The sequence below is a fragment of the Strigops habroptila genome, chromosome 20, assembly GCF_004027225.2.
Source record: "Strigops habroptila isolate Jane chromosome 20, bStrHab1.2.pri, whole genome shotgun sequence".
Classification (NCBI taxonomy): domain Eukaryota; kingdom Metazoa; phylum Chordata; class Aves; order Psittaciformes; family Psittacidae; genus Strigops; species Strigops habroptila.
The window spans coordinates 1,756,762-1,773,703 of record NC_044296.2 but is presented as its reverse complement, the minus strand read 5'-3'; the positions used below and the strand labels follow the sequence as shown (position 1 = coordinate 1,773,703).

General features: G+C 52.7%; 1 protein-coding gene across 1 annotated transcript in view; it reads right to left on the bottom strand.

Annotated features, from left to right (window-relative positions):
- STK11 (serine/threonine kinase 11) overlaps window positions 1-16,942 on the bottom strand; it is a 36,209-nt gene that overhangs the window by 1,547 nt on the left and 17,720 nt on the right. The window contains exons 7-9 of the mRNA XM_030509128.1: window positions 14,252-14,309; window positions 7,723-7,916; window positions 1,388-1,624 (exon numbers count right to left, since the gene is read on the bottom strand). Of these exons, the coding sequence (XP_030364988.1) occupies window positions 1,413-1,624; window positions 7,723-7,916; window positions 14,252-14,309 (464 nt within the window). The 3' untranslated portion in view covers window positions 1,388-1,412. The remainder of the gene's footprint in view (window positions 1-1,387; window positions 1,625-7,722; window positions 7,917-14,251; window positions 14,310-16,942) is intronic.

Genomic DNA, 16,942 nt, shown 5'->3' with positions numbered 1-16,942 from the left:
GTCCCCCTCTCTTGATGGCACCGTGTGGATGGGAGTAAGGGGATCCCAGAGTCCCTGCTCCATCCTGGAGCTCCATCCCAGCGCCTGGTCCTTTGGCCACGTCGCCCTGGACCTGTCCCTGCAGCCAGGAAGCAAATCCCAAGGGGAAAGTGCAGCCAAAGGAGCTTTACTTGTGCCAAGGAGATGAAGCACTGCTTCTGTCAATGGTTTTAAGGTGCTGTCTAACAGGGGCAGGGGGAGAGCTGGGGATTCCCAACCCGGCCATCCCTGCAGTGCATGAACCAGGCTCAGGCAGCCTGCACGGACCTTCCCCTTCCCAAAACCTCTGGGCACCTGCAGCGGAGTCCCCAATCCTGGGAACCGAGTGGGAAAGGGGTGAGAAGAGCCCCTGATCCCCCCGGGAAACCCAGATTGGAGGCATTTGCTTGCGGCTCCAGTAGGTCCCCGTGCAGGTGAGTCACTGCCAGCCATGAATTAAAGATGAAGCTGCCACAGGGGCCGAGCTCTGACAGCTGCAGGGGGAGGAACGCGCTTTTATTTCTGGCTTCTTTCACACCACAAAGCTGGTCGTGATCCAGGCGGATCCAGAGCCTCAGCCCCACGGAGCCGTGACGCGCGAGCAGAGCCCGGGGGTGGCGAGCGCGGGGCCTGAGTCATCGCTGGCTCACTCATGAATGAGGGGTGGGAAGAAGGGACAGGGAATGCGGAGCCCAGGAAAGAGCCGGAAGGAGGAGGAGGGGGGAGCAGGGATGATGCTCAGCTTCCCCAGGAGAGGAAGGGGCTCGGGCATGGCCGCGGGTGACATGGATACCTCCTGGTCCAGGAGGACGCTGGGGCAGGGGAAGGGGTTGTCCTGATATTGCAGCCCAGGAGGGAAGGAAGGATGAGGCAGCAGCTTACAGGAGGAGGGTAGAGCAGAGCCAGGCAGCAGCAGAATGGGGAGCACAGGGAGGTCCCCACTGAGCTCTGCACCCCCCTGATGCTGCAGAGGCTGCTGGCTCTGTGTGCGAGAGATGTGTTTGTTCAGGTTAGATGTAAGGAAGAAGTTCTTTACTGTGAGGGTGGTGAGGCGCTGGAACAAGTTGCCCAAAGAAGTGGTGAATGCTCCATCCCTGGCAGTGTTCAAGGCCAGGTTGGATGGGGCCTTGGGTGACATGGTCTAGCGTGAGGTGTCCCTGCCCATGGCAGGGGGTTGGAACTGGATGATCTTAAGGTCCTTTCCAACCCAAACCATTCTATGCTTCTATCTGCAGAGGGATGCTCAGCACCCAGAGCTCTCCCCTCTCCACACCAGGGGCTGCAGAACACTCTTCCTGGCTCCCTCCTGCTGTCCCTGGCTCAGATGTGTCCCCATGGTGGTCACCCAGGGTGTCCCCCCCCTGCTTACCTGTGCGGAGCGAGGGGCCCCGGCCTCACTGCTGCTTGCACGTGGAGAGCTTGCGGATCTTGCTGCTGGCGGAGCAGGCCTTGCGCGAGGGGTTGGAGGAGGCGCTGGCCCGGCGCTCGCTCTTGGCTTTGGTGCTGAGCTGCCCTGGCTCCGTCCCGTTCATGCACACGGGCTTGGGCAGCCCCCGGCCGCGGCTCTGCCCGTTCTGTGCCGCCGCCTCCTCCTCAGGCACCTGCCCTGCAAGGGAAGAGGGAGGTGAGGCAGAGGGAGGGCCCCGGAGCATCGCCCCTTCCCATCGCCCGGAATGCTGCCGCTCCGGGGGGACATCAGAGCCCCAGCTCCAACGCCTCCAAGGGCAGCCCAACAGGGAGGCGTGAGGAGGGAGCAGAGGCTGCAGCCCTGTTCCTTTGGCACTCTGGAGGGAGAAGGAAACCTGAGGGGCTGGGGGCACTATGGGGGGCCTCCCGGTGGGAGAACAGCCTCAAATCAGCCCCCGTCCCCTCCAGACCAGCTCAGTGACTCAGCAGAGCACATGAAGAGCCATTTCTAGAGGCATCTGCTGCGATGGGGCCGGGTCCATCCGCTCACCCCCCAGCACAGCCCTGGCCCCGCGCTCCCACCGGTGCATCCTCAGGCAGGCCGGGGCTGGTTCCCATCTCCCCCCCCACCGGATCCAGCCGAGGCAATTTCCTTCTAGCAGGAACGTCACGCTCCAGGGCCCTTCAGTTATGACTCAGAGGGGTGAGTGGAAGCGAAGGCTGTAAGACGATTATGTATAATTTTCTTTAAAGGATGCTCAATCCTTTCTCTGCCAAGGCCGAGCAGCGTCATCCATCTGCACTTGCGCCACTGATCACCCCACTGCTCGGAGAGGAGGGGGACACACATGGGCACGGGTGGTGGGAGACACGCTTCTCCTCTGGGGGTCCACAGACCCCTGCAGCACCCTCCTCTGCCTCACTGCATCCCGCCCTGGCAGTGCTGCAGGATCCTGTCCTCCATCCCTGCGCCGCTCTGACAGGTACACACAGGGCAGGTCCTCGGTGGGTGAGGAGGGAGACAAGGGGACATGGAGGCACCTTATTCAAAGTCACCTTCAGCACCCACCTTCCTCTCGAAGGCCTGAAGCAGTGAAGGCAGCAGGAGCCTGGCTGCAGCACAGAGCATGGCCCCAGTGCCTGGAGGGGACCAGCTGTGGCAAAGCCTCATTCACTGGTGCAGAGGCCGGAGCAAAGCGCTGGCACAGGCTCCTGTGACAGCCCCACTGAGCCTGACATAGGTACCGGGTACCAGCCTCTGCTGCTCGCCTGATGCTCCACATGCACCAAAGTGTGTCACTGCTGGAGCCGGTGGCACCCGCAGTGTCCCAGGGGGTGTCCAGCCGTGCACCACCCCACAAACACGGATCCAGCTCCTCGCACAGCTCCCCACAGAGCAGGGAGGTACCTCGGGCATGTCCTCACCCCAAGGGCTTTCTGGAAAGGCCCGGCAAGGCAGGAGGATCAGGAGCATGAAGCAGACACCAGTTGTACACGTCTGGACCTGCCACTGACCTGCTCCCGATCCCATTGGTCACAGTGTTCCCCTGGGGACCCAGAGCATGGGTCAGGACATAGCCCCCACCCCAAGCTCAGGGTCCTTCCTCTTGTCCCCCCATCCCAGCACCCATCTGCAGCGCCTCAGATAACCCCACTGAGCAGAGCTGGAGGCTCGTCCTTCCCCTCCCTCAGCTGAACTCGGGCCAAGTCAATTCCCATTTCTGACTGGGGAGGGAGAGAAATAACATATCCAAACAGTTCCTGTGCCTTTTGTGCGGCTCTTCCCTCCTCCCGCTCTGCCTCAGCACAGTCCCCGAGTCTATTATGGACACAGCATGGAGGGAGGGCACGAGCTAATTTTACCTCTTCACTAGTGACAGTTGCTGACGTTCAAATTAATGAAAATAAGAACTCAACACGGGCTGAAGTCTTGGCAACTGTCTGCCCACGAGGAAGCCGGTGACCCAGCGCTGGCTGGTGGAACAGCTACATCCTACCTTGCCATTACCGGCTGCTAAAAATACAAGGGATAAAAGGAGGCTGAGAGAGGCACCGGGAACGTGCGTGTTCATCCTCACCACCTCTCACATTTCTTAATGGCTTCATCCAGCTCATTCAGGCACAAAAAAGGTTTTGCTATAAACCCATGCAGAGCTTTTGGAGCCGCTGCGTTTGTCAGGCACAAACACACGTTCGTGACTCGCGGCTACAAAGGCACCTCCTTAAGCACCGGCTTTACCTAAAGCCTCCGGCCCTGGCTTTGCTCAACAGCCTCAAACGGAAGCTGAGGGAGCAAAGGATGGAGCCTCTGCAGGAGACCTGTGCTGGAAGCAGGAAGGGGTTAACGGTAGGGAGGAAAAAGCAGAGCACAGCCTTCTAAACGTGAAAGGGGCACAAGATGCTTACACCCATCTACTGCATCTCCCAAAGGAAATCCTTCTGGAGAGGACACGGGGCCACAGCGCTCCCCTCCTCAGCACTGCCCCGAGATGAGGTGTTGAGCACCACTGAACCAGCTCTCTCTGCAGGAATCTTTAAATAACCCTTTAACATCCAAGCACATTCCCCAGCCCCTTCTTCCTCTGCAGGATTTAACGAGGTTCCTTCTCCTCCCTCCCCAACACCCACCTATGAGTCACTTTACTCCTGCTCTGGCTGCCCGGCAGAACCACAACTGAATCCACAGGCAGTTAGAGGGGTTTGACACTTTTATTTTCATACGGTGTCTCTGAGATGGAACAGGGGCCTGGAGCTGAGCGGGTTCAAAGGGATCCTGCAGGAAGACTCGAGTAAAGAGATGAACATTTATCCTCCACTGTGCTGTACCCACGGCTCCATCCTCACCCCGCTCCTCCAGGAGCGTCTCAGGAGGGTTCCGTTTCTGGTGAGGGATTTCTGTCCACCACAAAAACTGAACCTGCAAACTGCACCTTCCTCCCCCATCTCCCTCCTTCCTCGTACCCTTTTTCTTTGGTCAACAGCTTTATTTTAAGGGATCTCTATAAGCCCTGGGAACCTCTGTCACAGCAGAAGTTGCAGGGTAAAGCAGACAGAATGATCCACCACAGTGGACCAGTCCTCAGCTCTTCCATGCTTAACCAAATCTGTTCCTGCTGGGTTTGGGGCGCACTGGAATATGCTTTCTGTCCTTCTAGTTCAAGCCAAGCCAGAGGTGATTTGACTAAGGGAGAAGAATTTGTCCCATGCTCAAATATGCTCCTAAATCAAGGGCGGTAAAAGAGCCACATGTGGAGACAACAAGTTCCTTAAGCCAGGGCCCAGCAGTGATGGCTGCACAGGAGCAGCACCAGAACATTCAGCACAGAGAAAGCCTCTTCCTGCTCTGGGTGGTTCCCTGAGGAGCTCTGAGCTGTAGCCCACATCTGGACTGCTGTGTTTGGTGGCCCCCAAGGAATCCACCCTTCATGAACCCATCCAGCTCAGTCACCAACAGTGTAACACCCAAGGGCTGCGAGGAGGACACGCAGAAACCACGTCACTGCACTATCTACCTAAGCCATCAGCAACAACTCTTGAAACAACCCAAAGGTTAAACCCGTCACAACGTACCAGTTACACCAAAGCCGTGTCCAGCCCACCCACCCTGGCTAACTAAGGTGGGAAGTGCTGGTCTACGGGGCCACAATTAACCTTTAGGCCTTTAATCCCTCTGAAACAGCACAAATAACACATGAGAACTTAAAACATCTCCCAGTAATTTGCCTGTCATTTCTGAAATGACAGTTCTTATTTGGGTTTAAATACTGCTGTTTGCATTAAGAGTATGTAATAGGTGGTATTGCTGTTCTGGAGATGATCTCCCACTATCAGAGTCACCTGCCTGTGTGGGTACATCCAGCTCACTGGCAGACAGGGCTGCCGGGGGAGCACCAGCATATGCAGCACCCAACCACAGCACCAACAGCCCCAGACCCTCAGCAGCAGCCGGGACAGGCAGCTCCATCCTGGGCTGCTGGACACACCACTGGTGTGAGGAGCCTGCCCAAGCTTCTGCTTTTTACATCCCACAAAGCAGGCAGCAACACAGGCTCATCCCCACTGGGGAAGCTAAAAAGAAACAGAACATTTCAACTAGAGTGAGAACAGGGAGGAACACATCTGTCCAAAAGCATTCGTGGGGCAGGTCTGCAGGAACAGGCTGGATTTTACCAGTAACCCACTCTGCAAGGGCTCACAAACCATCTCACTACAGTGTGTTGAGCTCCTATAACTACCAACTGCCCTCTGCTTAAAAACACAAACCCAAAAGCTAAGGAATGATTCCTTTGCAGAACGAAGTTATCTGCTTTGGAAACAATGCAACTGTCCTGGAGATAGGGAGGGGAAGCAAGGAGATGATCCTGCACTCTCCAGCCACTGCCATTAGCTCAGGCCAAGGGAAGCCCAAGAGGGCAGTGGCTCTGGGGCCTAGGCTAAGCTTCACTCTCCTCTTCTGCACTCACGGCCGGTGGGAGCACGGCTTCCTCTCCAAACAGCTCTCCAGGACTGCTCAGTGCTCTGCTCTGTCCGCTAAGCCCTGCCTCAGCTTCCTCCTCCTCCTCCTCCTCCTCCTCCGCTGGGAACGCACAGGGAAGCAACAGAGCACCGTTAGAGAGATGCACAAGCTTGTTCTCTAGACACCCAAAAAGCAGTAACAGACCCTGCTCTTAGGCTGCCTGAGAGACAGCCAAGCACTAAGAGCAACAGATCCACTCTCACAGAGGTTATCATCTGGCCCTCCAAGGGAGCTTACACACAGACCAACCGTACCTTCTTCTGCCTCTTGAAGCCAGTTTGGAAGGAAAACGTAGCATTAGAGAGGGATGTAAGTGATGCTGATTATGGATTTTCAAGCCTCATCATTGAGCCCAGGCCCCACTGCCTGTGACGGGGCTCCCAGCCCCAGCACTTCGGCAGAATCATGTCTTGGGCACTTAGGCACAGGCTGTTCCCAGTGAGAACTCTTGCAAAGGGAAACAGGGAACCCTGACACCAGGCAATGCATCTGGCAAGTTCTCATCTCTGCTGCTTCTGCACTTAGAAGGGCCCCAGCAATCGAGTACGTGCTCCATGAGCCTTTTTAAGAGGATCCCTCCCTTCAGAAGCCTCAACTGAGCTATGAGGAAAGGCCTGGCCCTGGTCAGATTCCAGCACAAAAGTCCATGTGATGTAAGAAGAGAGCAAAGGACAGAGCTCTGCGGGTCACCCAGCTGGCACCGGGACATCCCTTCTATTAGAAAGGGTTATAAATTCCCCAACTGTCACCAGTGAATCAGCACTTGGAAATGGATTGATCTCACTTTGCTGAGACACCATCATCTTGGCAGCTCCCCCTTGGACCCTGTTGGGGACTGTCACCCAGGGGTGGCGCAAAGGTGCCGCCTGGGAAGCCAGACCTGGTTCTGCCCAAAGGAAGTTTGAGCATCAGCCTTGAACTGTAGAAGCCAGGACTTTCCTCATCACATGGGAAGGCCAGTCACAGGAACCTCTACCACAGGGTGGTAAGTCCATCAGCTTCCCTACAACCTGCGCTCCAAAACAGCTGAACCAGGCTGGAGCAGTTAATCTACAACTCATGTTCTGTTGATGGAGGCAGTGAGACAAAGAACCTGCCCTGATCACACAGCACTGCTGCGATGACTAAAACTGAGCAGCTTTTGTCTTTAGCCTTACCACAGCCATGCACTTCAACCCTCACCAGCTACGTGGCTTACAGGAACAGCGAGGCCAAAGAACGGCTACTCGATTACCACCTCTTTGTGAGAGCTGCATGATTAAAACCACACTCCCCCCACCCCGTACTTACTTGGTTGGCTTACCTTAAAACAACAGGAAACCCCTAACAAAGGAAGAAGCAATTCTGTAAGCAGGTAGTTACCAAGACTGGAGCAGAAAAAGGGGCTTGGTGTAAGGCTACAAGCAGCCTTCTTTCTCCAGATGTGCCATCTACTCTGAACACTGAGTCATTTTAGGGCTTTGCTCCAAAATAACTCAGTCTAGCAAAAGAATTAAATGTGCTAAACAACATTGTCCAGGAGGAGCAGCTATTACTGGATGAAGGAAGGAAATGGGCATATGGGTAATGCACAGGAAGGGGCATCCTGGTTGATCAAATAAAGGACGGAGGCATCCGGAGCATCACGTCTACTCACTAGGTGTGACTCACCCCACAGTAATCAATAGTCTCCTCCGCTGCTGAGAGGATTAGTTGGACCTCAAGGCCTTTCCTGAAAAGCTTTAAATGGATGGAAAACAAGCCACTTCTGCCCTACCCATCCCAGCACCATTCTCTCCTACCTGGTACTGTGAAGTCCTGAGTGTAGATGATATCATCTTCAATGTCATACAAGTCATCATCTTCTTCCTCATTGTAGCCATGCAGATCTTCCAGATAAGGCACCGCCGTCATACTTCTCCACCGGTCCTTTGTTTCTGGGCTGGGAGGAATGGGCACCAGAGCCTCTGCCTGAGCGTGTTTCTTACGAAACCAACTGCAAAGAGGCCAAGAGCAGCATGTCAGCAGCCCAGGAGTCACAGAGAAGCCCCTGACCTCACGAGAGGGCCCCATTCCACCCCAACATTCAAAGGTTCTTTATGGAAAGCTTCCTAGATGGTTTTCTGGCACTGCGGGTTTTTTAACGTGTAATACAAGGGAGGAGAGTGTCAAGAAAGGCGAGTGTCCTGCTGACAGCACCACAGGGACACCTGCATCTACAAAAGGCAGCTCAGGGCCTGGAAACAGAGCACAGGAACATTTTCCCCATCACCAACTCAAGCCCAGACCCTCAATGAGTCAAACCACATCAGCAGAGCTGCTAGAGCTCTGAGATTTAGCATCAAGGCAAGGAGCAAGAACTTCTCCTCTCCTAAAGTTGGGGCTAATCCTGCACAAGACAACAAAGTTTGCAGAATGTCAGTCTAAAGAGAGTGGTATTTACTCCCAAGCTCCTTTAACAGGCAGTTTCCAACAAGGCCACAGCAGAAATGCTTCTACTTTATCTTTTCATTCCACTTCTGCCTCAAGGGACTTCTATTACCATTAAACCCAGTAGCCAGAGTGCTACCATCTGCCCAGCAAAGGGTATCAGCTCTGAAAGCTGTTCTTAACCAGATCAAGAGTCCAACAAGGCATCACATCAGCATCTCAGAAGCCAGCTGGGTGCCCTCTTCCATTTTTATCATCCTTCCTAGCAGGGGTCCAGCACTGGACTGCCTCTGGGACATCTGCCAATGCTGCACATGGGCACCGAGTTTCCTGGAAGCACTGCTGGAATACTCCATGGGATCTTCTCTTCTGAATGCAGGTGGGAACACAAGTTCCTCCAGACCTGAGTACTTCTAACCTGCCCTTCCAGCCCGCACCCCCCAACACATCCCACTCCCTTCCCTGAGCCAGCCGGGTTTCATCGCTCCAGCTCCAAACTCATTTTAGGAAGGAAGGGTTGGATGCCCCTTCTGCACAGGAGAACTGGAAATCTAACTTCATTTTAGTCTTACATTGCTTTGACATTGCCTGAAAAAACAGAGGCATTCTAACAAAACTATCCAGCAAATGCAAAGAGTTAGGAGATGAAAATGTAGCTACTGGGACAAATCAGCGTGGATCCAGAGGAGCGAACCCTCATCCAAAGACCTGCTTCACAATTAGCATCTTTCAACTGTTTTCTCTGTAGCAATTGAGTTTTAAAGTGAGGAAGACAGCAGCATCCTGCCTCTTGCAGGAGGAAAGAGCGAGGCAGTCCCTGTAGCCTGATGGTTCAGAAGGAAACGTGTTTTGGTTAATCACATGTCAACACCATGCAAGGAATCCCGTTCCATCCAGATCCGATTTGTCAGGTTCCACCTCTGGTTCATGAAAGGGCATTACCAGAGTGAAGGGAAAGGTCAGCCCCGCTCCTGGCCCAGCAGGACCAGATTTTGGCCAGCAGTTTTTGCAAGGCCCTTGGCTGGCTTCCTTGGTGATGTGCATGGCACACAGCACTCCTAATCCCATCATCTCATTTCCTTGCCTTGGGAGGCTGCTTTCATCAAGGAAGCAACTGGCAGGATCACCCAGCGCAGGGCAGCGGAGCCAACACAGCCACCGGAGCTGCAGGGATCCAAACTGAACACCACGGATCTAAGGAGGATGGAGTACCCTGACAAATGAGATCAGAATGACTGCCACTAAAAGGAGCATTTTCAAGGGAGAAAAAGCCTGGAAGTCTCTCCAGCAACTGGTGTTGTTATTTTGCTGTATTTCAGCTCTGCCTCTTTCTTTCCTTCTGTCCTACTTACCAGGAGAGTAAAAATAGGTTTTTATTAACAGCAGAAACCTGAGTTGCTGCGCTCGAGTCATAATGATTCCATCCTCTGGGAGGTGATTTCAAACACTTGCATATGCATGTATGGTAATGAGGCTATAGACTGAGAAGAGAAATTCATTGAAGTTCTAAGAAAAATCAAAGCCCTCTTGGAAGGAGCCTCAAGCAATTTTGTATGGAGCAGCAGAGTATTTCCCAGCAAGCAATTTTCCAGCAGGGATAGATATTCTGCTTTCTGCACTGGTGTTAAATGTTATTAGTGAAGATTTGCTCTTCAGCTGAGGACCACTGGCTCCACCAAACACCCTCATCTGGCTCAGGAAGCTGCTGCCCACTGATGAAACCAGAAAGCGGCCACTCTCCCATCACTCAGCGATGCAGATGAGATTGAGTCCATCCTCACCCCTCATCACTGACCCTAACCCATGGGCTGGATTAGTGCTGCCCACACAGTGCCCTATTTCACCATTTGTTCCCAGTTTCACAGATGTTTTCTGAGCCAACGGCACAAACTCTGCTCTTTTCAAGTCCTGCTATAAGCAAGGTTAAAATAAGCAGCAGTAAGCACAGCTGCAGCTTCCAAACACTCCCAGCTAATTCACTTCCCATTCTAGGTCACAAATACTTCAGTTTGCTTGTTATGTACAGGGACAATTTGCTCTGAAACCAGATGCCAAGCTGCAGGCCACCACCCTGCAGCAGGGATGGGGTATGAACGACTCCCCATCCCTGGCAGTGTTCAAGGCCAGGCTGGATGGGGCTTGGAGCAACCTGCTCCAGTGGAAGGTGTCTCTGCCCGTGGAACTGCATGAGCTTTAAGGTCCCTTCCAACCCAACCCAGCCTGTGACCCTATAAAAGCACTGGGGAGCGTGGCACGGCAGCTCCAGGGCCTCAGGAGGAGACAGGAGCCTGGCAGGTTAATCTGTACCTCCACTAATGAAAGGTGGGAGGTGGAAGTACCTTCCCTTTCTTGCTATCAACTCTGGCAATCGTGTCTATGACTGAACAAATTAAGTGTGACACTTGTGGAGAAGGAAGGCAGGATGGTTGCCTTGGAAACGAGGGACAGAGGTAGAATTCTGCATCCACTCCATCACTTTAAGTGCTGCAGCAGGGTCAGTGAATTAGCTACAAAATGCAGTGTATGAGCATTAAGCCCTTCAGCAAAAGCACGGGGTAGAGGAGATAGTGAATGGTCTATAGGGAGCAGGTTGGTAACTCCCTGGCTCTGGGCAGCTTCTCTTCACTGCCCCATGTTTCCCCCCAGGAGTACAAAATATTCACAGAGGGGAAGTGAAGAGCTCAGTTTTCCATGGAACAGCATCCTATCCCGATCCTTCTGGGAAGAGCAGGCTTCAAGGCTCTTGCATTGTTAGTCAGGGGTCAGCTTCTGGCAGTTGATAAACTCTCAGGCTGAGTTGGAATCCATTTCAGTTTACAGTTGGAGGCTGCACTGCACAGATCTCATGAGGAGGTTTGAAAAGCCTCTGGAAGCAGAGAGGAGAATGTGGCTTTGTCCTGAACTAAAATCAAGAACCAGGAGTGTGATGCAAGAGTTCAGCTACAGAAAGGGGGAGAGGAGAAAGGAGCTGGCAGGTACAACCCTACGCAGACTCTACCCACAGCATTCTTCAGGCAGGGCTGTGGCTGCAGGGGGGGAAGCGTTGGGAGCAGATGACAAGAATAAAGGGAGGAATGGCAGAATTCCCATAGACACATGCCTGGCTGCTCCCTCTGCTACTTCTTGGAGCAGGACTCGACACTCCTCAGTGTTCCCCTGACCCCCGATGAAGCCTTTTATCCTTGATCCCCCCATGAGAGCAAGAAACAGCACCTCATGGAAGGTGTTTATCCAGCTCTGGATGGATCCCAAGCACCCAGACACCTGCTCTGTGACACTTCCCTTGGGATCACCCTTCCCACAGGACAGGGGAGCACGGCCCCTTCCCATCATGCTGACACAAGCCTGGCATGGCAGCGCTTGGCTCCAGTGCCCAGGACCCAGCCTTGTCCCTGCTGGTTTTCAGGGCACTCTGAGAATCTCCACTGTCCACCTGAGCAAGGCACCAGCCACAGCAGTTCAAAGACACAAAAGGAGACTTGCAGCAGCACGGGAAGGCACCGGGTAATTCTGGTTTAGAGGCAGTATCCACCTCACAGCAGGGCAGCCCGGGGAAGGCGCTTGATGTTTCTATAGCCTAGTTCCTGTGCCTTAACACATGCTTTTGTGGGAGGAGTGTAGAGAAACCTAAAATCATTAATGACTATTACTCCCACACACACACGAAATCTAAGGATTCTAGAAAGCAACCCTTTTCTTACTGAAATGCTTTTCCAAAACCCCTCCGAGGATCCCGAATGGCTCCTGCTGTCCTCCCCATTGCTTTGTGTGGTTCAAAAATAAACCAGGGTCAGGTTAAGCAGAAGGGCTAAGCTTCCCTCTATTTAAATAAAACCAGGAGAACCGAACACTGGATCCTTTTGCACAATGCTTCTCCACAGAAAGGAGATGGACAGACACATCCAAGCTTTGCCGGGCTTGATGTCATTATTAGGATGCCACAGCAGGAGGAAGGAGGCAATTACTAATAGGGGAGAAAAGCCTGTTAAGAAGCACTGGTTAAGCTCCCAGCAAACTAATAAGGGGCTAAGCCTTGGAAACGCTCCTGTGTTTGCAGGTAGAGCCTTTCCTCAGCCTCTCTCAGGGCTATGAGATGAAAAGCCTTCCCATAGCAGCTCTGCCCAGTGAGAGGGCAGGCTGTGCACAGGAATCACTGGGATCTGCGCCTGCCCCTGTGCAGAAGCTTGCTCTAGTTTCTCTGGCTTTCTAACAGCAGGCAGGGTCTCTAGAGAAGCCTCTTTGCTTCCAGCTGGGCAGAGCTGACACAAAAACTCACTGCCACATGGGAGAAGCATAAATGAAGCCCACAGGGTTGGGTAAGTGGCTCAAACACCCAACAGATACACGTGAGAACCAGCTGCACTGCCCCAAGCTGAGGGGCAGTTCACCCACAGCATCCACAGGAAAGAAGGTGCTTCTAACACACCTACTAATGCACTCCTGGACTTAATTCCTGCTGTGCTTCTTCCCGGTGCTTATTGACAAAGCATCGGAGGGACTGTGTGGCAAGCTGCTCACCACCCTGCACCAGCTGTAATGAACAGGAGAACTACTTCATTAGGAAGTACAACAGTGCTTTGCTGTCTGGCTTCGAGCACTCCAGTGCTCAGTGGTGGAGGGGAGGATGGTGAGGAACAGCAGGAGCTTTTGTTTCCAAAAGAGCAGCTCTGTAGGTGCTTCAAGTGCTGGGCAGCATTTCAGAGGCCAGCCCCAAGCAGTGCATGGGCAGAGGAGGCTTGAAAAGCAAACGCCTGCTCCCATCCCCTCCCAGGCTCAGTGAAACAACCAGTGCGCAGCTCTTGGCTCCTGGTAACACTTGGCCTGGCTTAACTGACTGCCCAGGCTACACGAGACCTGCCTCCAGCCTCTGACCCTCTCCAGGGGCAGGGAGCAATCGCTCCCCTGTGGAACACCGGCACAGTTCCAACCTGCCAGGGTTTGTTCTGAGGCTCCTGCAGATGCCTCCCATGCCACGACCTCTACCAGGGACCAGCATCTGGCATCATGGGGTGACCACTGCTGGCGTTTTCCCACAGACACACCAAGAAAACGGTGCTCTTCCTGCCTGCAGGCAGCACAACGGAGGCCCATCGCCTCCCAGAGCCTTGTTTTTCCAAGGTTCCCAAAAGCTTCCTGGGAAGCTGGCAGGCAGGGCCCCTGCTGAGCAGCTGTGGTCCGAGCAGCTCTGCCTGTCCTCAGAAGCACTTCCTATTCAGAGAGCAGATAAGCTACTGCAGCCTCCGCAGTGAAGCATCCTTCTGATGCTTTTTGTTCTTGTACTTTTATCCGCCCAGGAAATCTCTGCTCAGAGGCAGCACGTTCAAACAGATCCTCAAGGAGACAAAAAAAAAGCCTCAGAGATAACAGGGCCCTTTCTCCCCCCAGACAATGCCAAGGAGAAAGGGGGAGGGAGGAGGATGACATTAAAGAGAATGAAAAAAAAAAATTCCTATTGTCCTGGAACGTTTCTGCACATCCTGATTCCATATGGAGCAAATACCAAGGGCTATTTCTGTCACCAGACTGCCAAGAAAACCAGAACTAACACACATTGCTAAACAGTCCTAGTTCAATAACCCAGCTTTAAGGAACCCCTGTTCTTCTGCTCCATTAGCACTATCCAGAGCCCTTAATTACCAAGAACCAGTCACACTGGAAGCAGATTTCCAACATATTCATTATTTACTGGTTAGCAATTCAAATGCTTGCACCGGATGCTCTAATAGGAGGGAAAAAAGCCAAGTGGAGGTTGCCAGAGCTCCAGCAGAGCTGGAGGAAGGATATCTAGTGACTTCCATGTGTCTGCTGTCAAAAGGAAAAATGAGTTGAGAGCAATAGCACAGGTACATTAGCATAAGAAGCAGAAAGAGAATGACTAATAGGAAGAAGCTGAACACTCACTTGTGCTGCCTTATCTGCTGTATTGAAAATCTCTTGGCTGGGTCGTATTCAAGCATCCCTGAAAAGAAGGAGAAAAAGTCCAGGTGTGATCACAGATGCTCTCAGCCAAGTTGAAGACAGGAAGCATAAAGCTCTGCCCTTCCCTCCCACCTCCCTCCCCAACAGCGACTGGGGTGTCCAGCCCTCTTGGCAGCTTAGGGAGCCTTTATGTCCAGGAAGAACCTGCTCCATGGGTCGCAGGAAGCTCAGCACAGAATCCCAACTCCATTGCTGACTACCTGCTCAAGGCTGTTCCTCAGTTTCCCCACCTGCAAAGTGGATACGACCTTTCCCTCCTTCACACTGAAGGGACAGCGGCTCGCACAGCCCTGGATCATACGTCCAAGCGTGTCTCCAGGCAAAGAACATCAAGACTTTGCATTTCACAGAAAATGCTATTGAACTCTCCGTGGAAGAGCCAAAGCCTGAGGCACAGCATACATCCAGTTGCTCAGCATCCCAGAAACTCCAGGCTAGTGAAATTCTATTGTGGAAGTACAGAGAATAACCTGCTGTCCCTCCTTTTGCCCCAGCCAGGAGGCTGAGTTCTGGCATTGCCTGGTAAGATAACTGGGGAGGGGGTGAGAAGAGGGAAGAGAGGAAAAGTAGCTCTCTAGGAGAGAGGGAGGTGGATTCCTTAAACAGACCCATGAGATGCTCCACTACCTTTAGAAACCTTCACAACTCAACAAAAGGAAGTACCAAATTTTGCCATATTCTTCCGAAACTAGCCAGTGCGACCTAACACATCCATCCAGCAGCACCCAAGCCATTCTCCAATGAAGATTCCAAGAATACATTCCTCTAAACCAAGGTTAACAAAGTCTCCCTGCTGTACATTATAAGGAGTTTTGCTTTCACTGGATGATACCCCCCTTGTTGCTCTTGCAGCACCAGTGCTGCTCTGAAGCGGTGAAGCAGGCAGCATGAAGAGAAGACTTTGGGAAAGAGGCGAGACAACAGGAGGACTCCATCTCCAGCAACCAGAAGCAAGGCCAGGAAGCACAACTTACAACTGTCAAACAGGAGCTAGGGAAGGTCAAGTGCATCACAGGCATCTGGCCTCATGAACTCCAGGCACTCGAGTCTTTAGAGCACGCCGGAAACTTATACTTGCCCTGCTGAGACCACAGGAGCCACCACGCAGCTACGTCAGAGTTACACGGTCGAGCAAGAGAGGAGCTACAGCATCAGCTCCCTGCTCGAGGGCTGGAAGCTTCCTGAGCAGCTCCTTCTCTCTGGTATCTTCTCTCCTGAGCAGGTTAAACCCTATAAACAAGCAACTGTGAGCCCAGGCTGCAGCTACAGATCACAGCCATACGTGGCAGAAGTGCCCTGTGCTCCAGCATGTCCCCCAGCAGACCCTGCAGCCTTCTTGGAGGCTGGATGGGACCTTGGAGATCACCTAGTGCAAACCTCCTGCTTGAAGCGGGCTCAGCTTGCCCAGGACTATGTCCTGTGGGGTTTGGAATGACTCTGAGGATGGAAACTACAACCCCCCCAAGGCAACCTGCTCAGCCCCCCTTGCAGTAAAGGAGTTGTCTCACGTTCAGGTGGAATTTCTCCTCATAAGAAATAATAATTGAAAAACGAGATGGGAAGGTGAAAAAAAACTTCCCCCACCTAATTAAATAACCTATTAATAACCTATTCATAAGATCATTAGACAGTTTCACAGCTGAGCTGCCCGAATGTGTTGGCTTTTTTAAGAAATAGGACTGCAAAGAGACCTGATGTGAAGTTCAGGGGACACCAAAGCAAGAACTGGCTCAGTTACATCATTAATGGCATCAGAAACAGGAAAGTCAGGACACCCCCCATTTATTTACTCAAAGATCACATCTCAAGGTGCTTTAGGAATCCAGCTTGTTGTGATGAAGAGGCCCAGCAGCACCAGTTACAGACAGCTCTGGTGCAGAGAGCTGTGTGTTCTCAAGCAGTTAAAAAGGCAGGAAGATAACTGATGAAAAGAAGTACCTATTTAGTGAAAAGGGACTGTATTTTGCGCAATGTTTGAAAGAAAATGGCAAGTCCAATCACTGATAAAGTACATTCATGCATTCAGCTCTGACTCACTCGTGGCAGCGCTGTGGCTGGAGTCCTGTACTGAAAAGAGACTTCATCAAGACAAAACATCATGTACTATTCACCAGTCATCTCAGAGTGTCTGCCCACAGGAACCACACACTCTCTTCTCCCATTTAGGGTAAGGATTTCCATGCAGTTCATCTGTGAGCAGAGCTGAGACTCTCTGGAATGGGGCGATTCTTCAGGGGATGCCTAACTCACAACCTGGAAGGATTCACTGTGCCCATACATGGGGCCCTGAGCCCACCACACACCAGCACAGCCTCAAACCCTTTCAAATCCTGCCAGTGCAATCCAGAAGCTGGAGGCCACAAGCCTGTCCTGCCTCCTTACAGGCTCCAGCCCACACACCTCAATCCTCTGGGACAAGGCAGCACTACAGCACGTGGCAGAATAGCCAGTGTTAGCAGACAGCAGGTACATGGCTTGAGAAGTGAGAAATCAGAGGGCAGGAGTTAATGAACCCAGCCTGGATTTCACTTCAGAGTCTCCAGCTTGGATCAACATTCAAAACAACCAAAAGAAAAGCATTATAAGTCCAATCTGTGATGGGAGACAGGACTT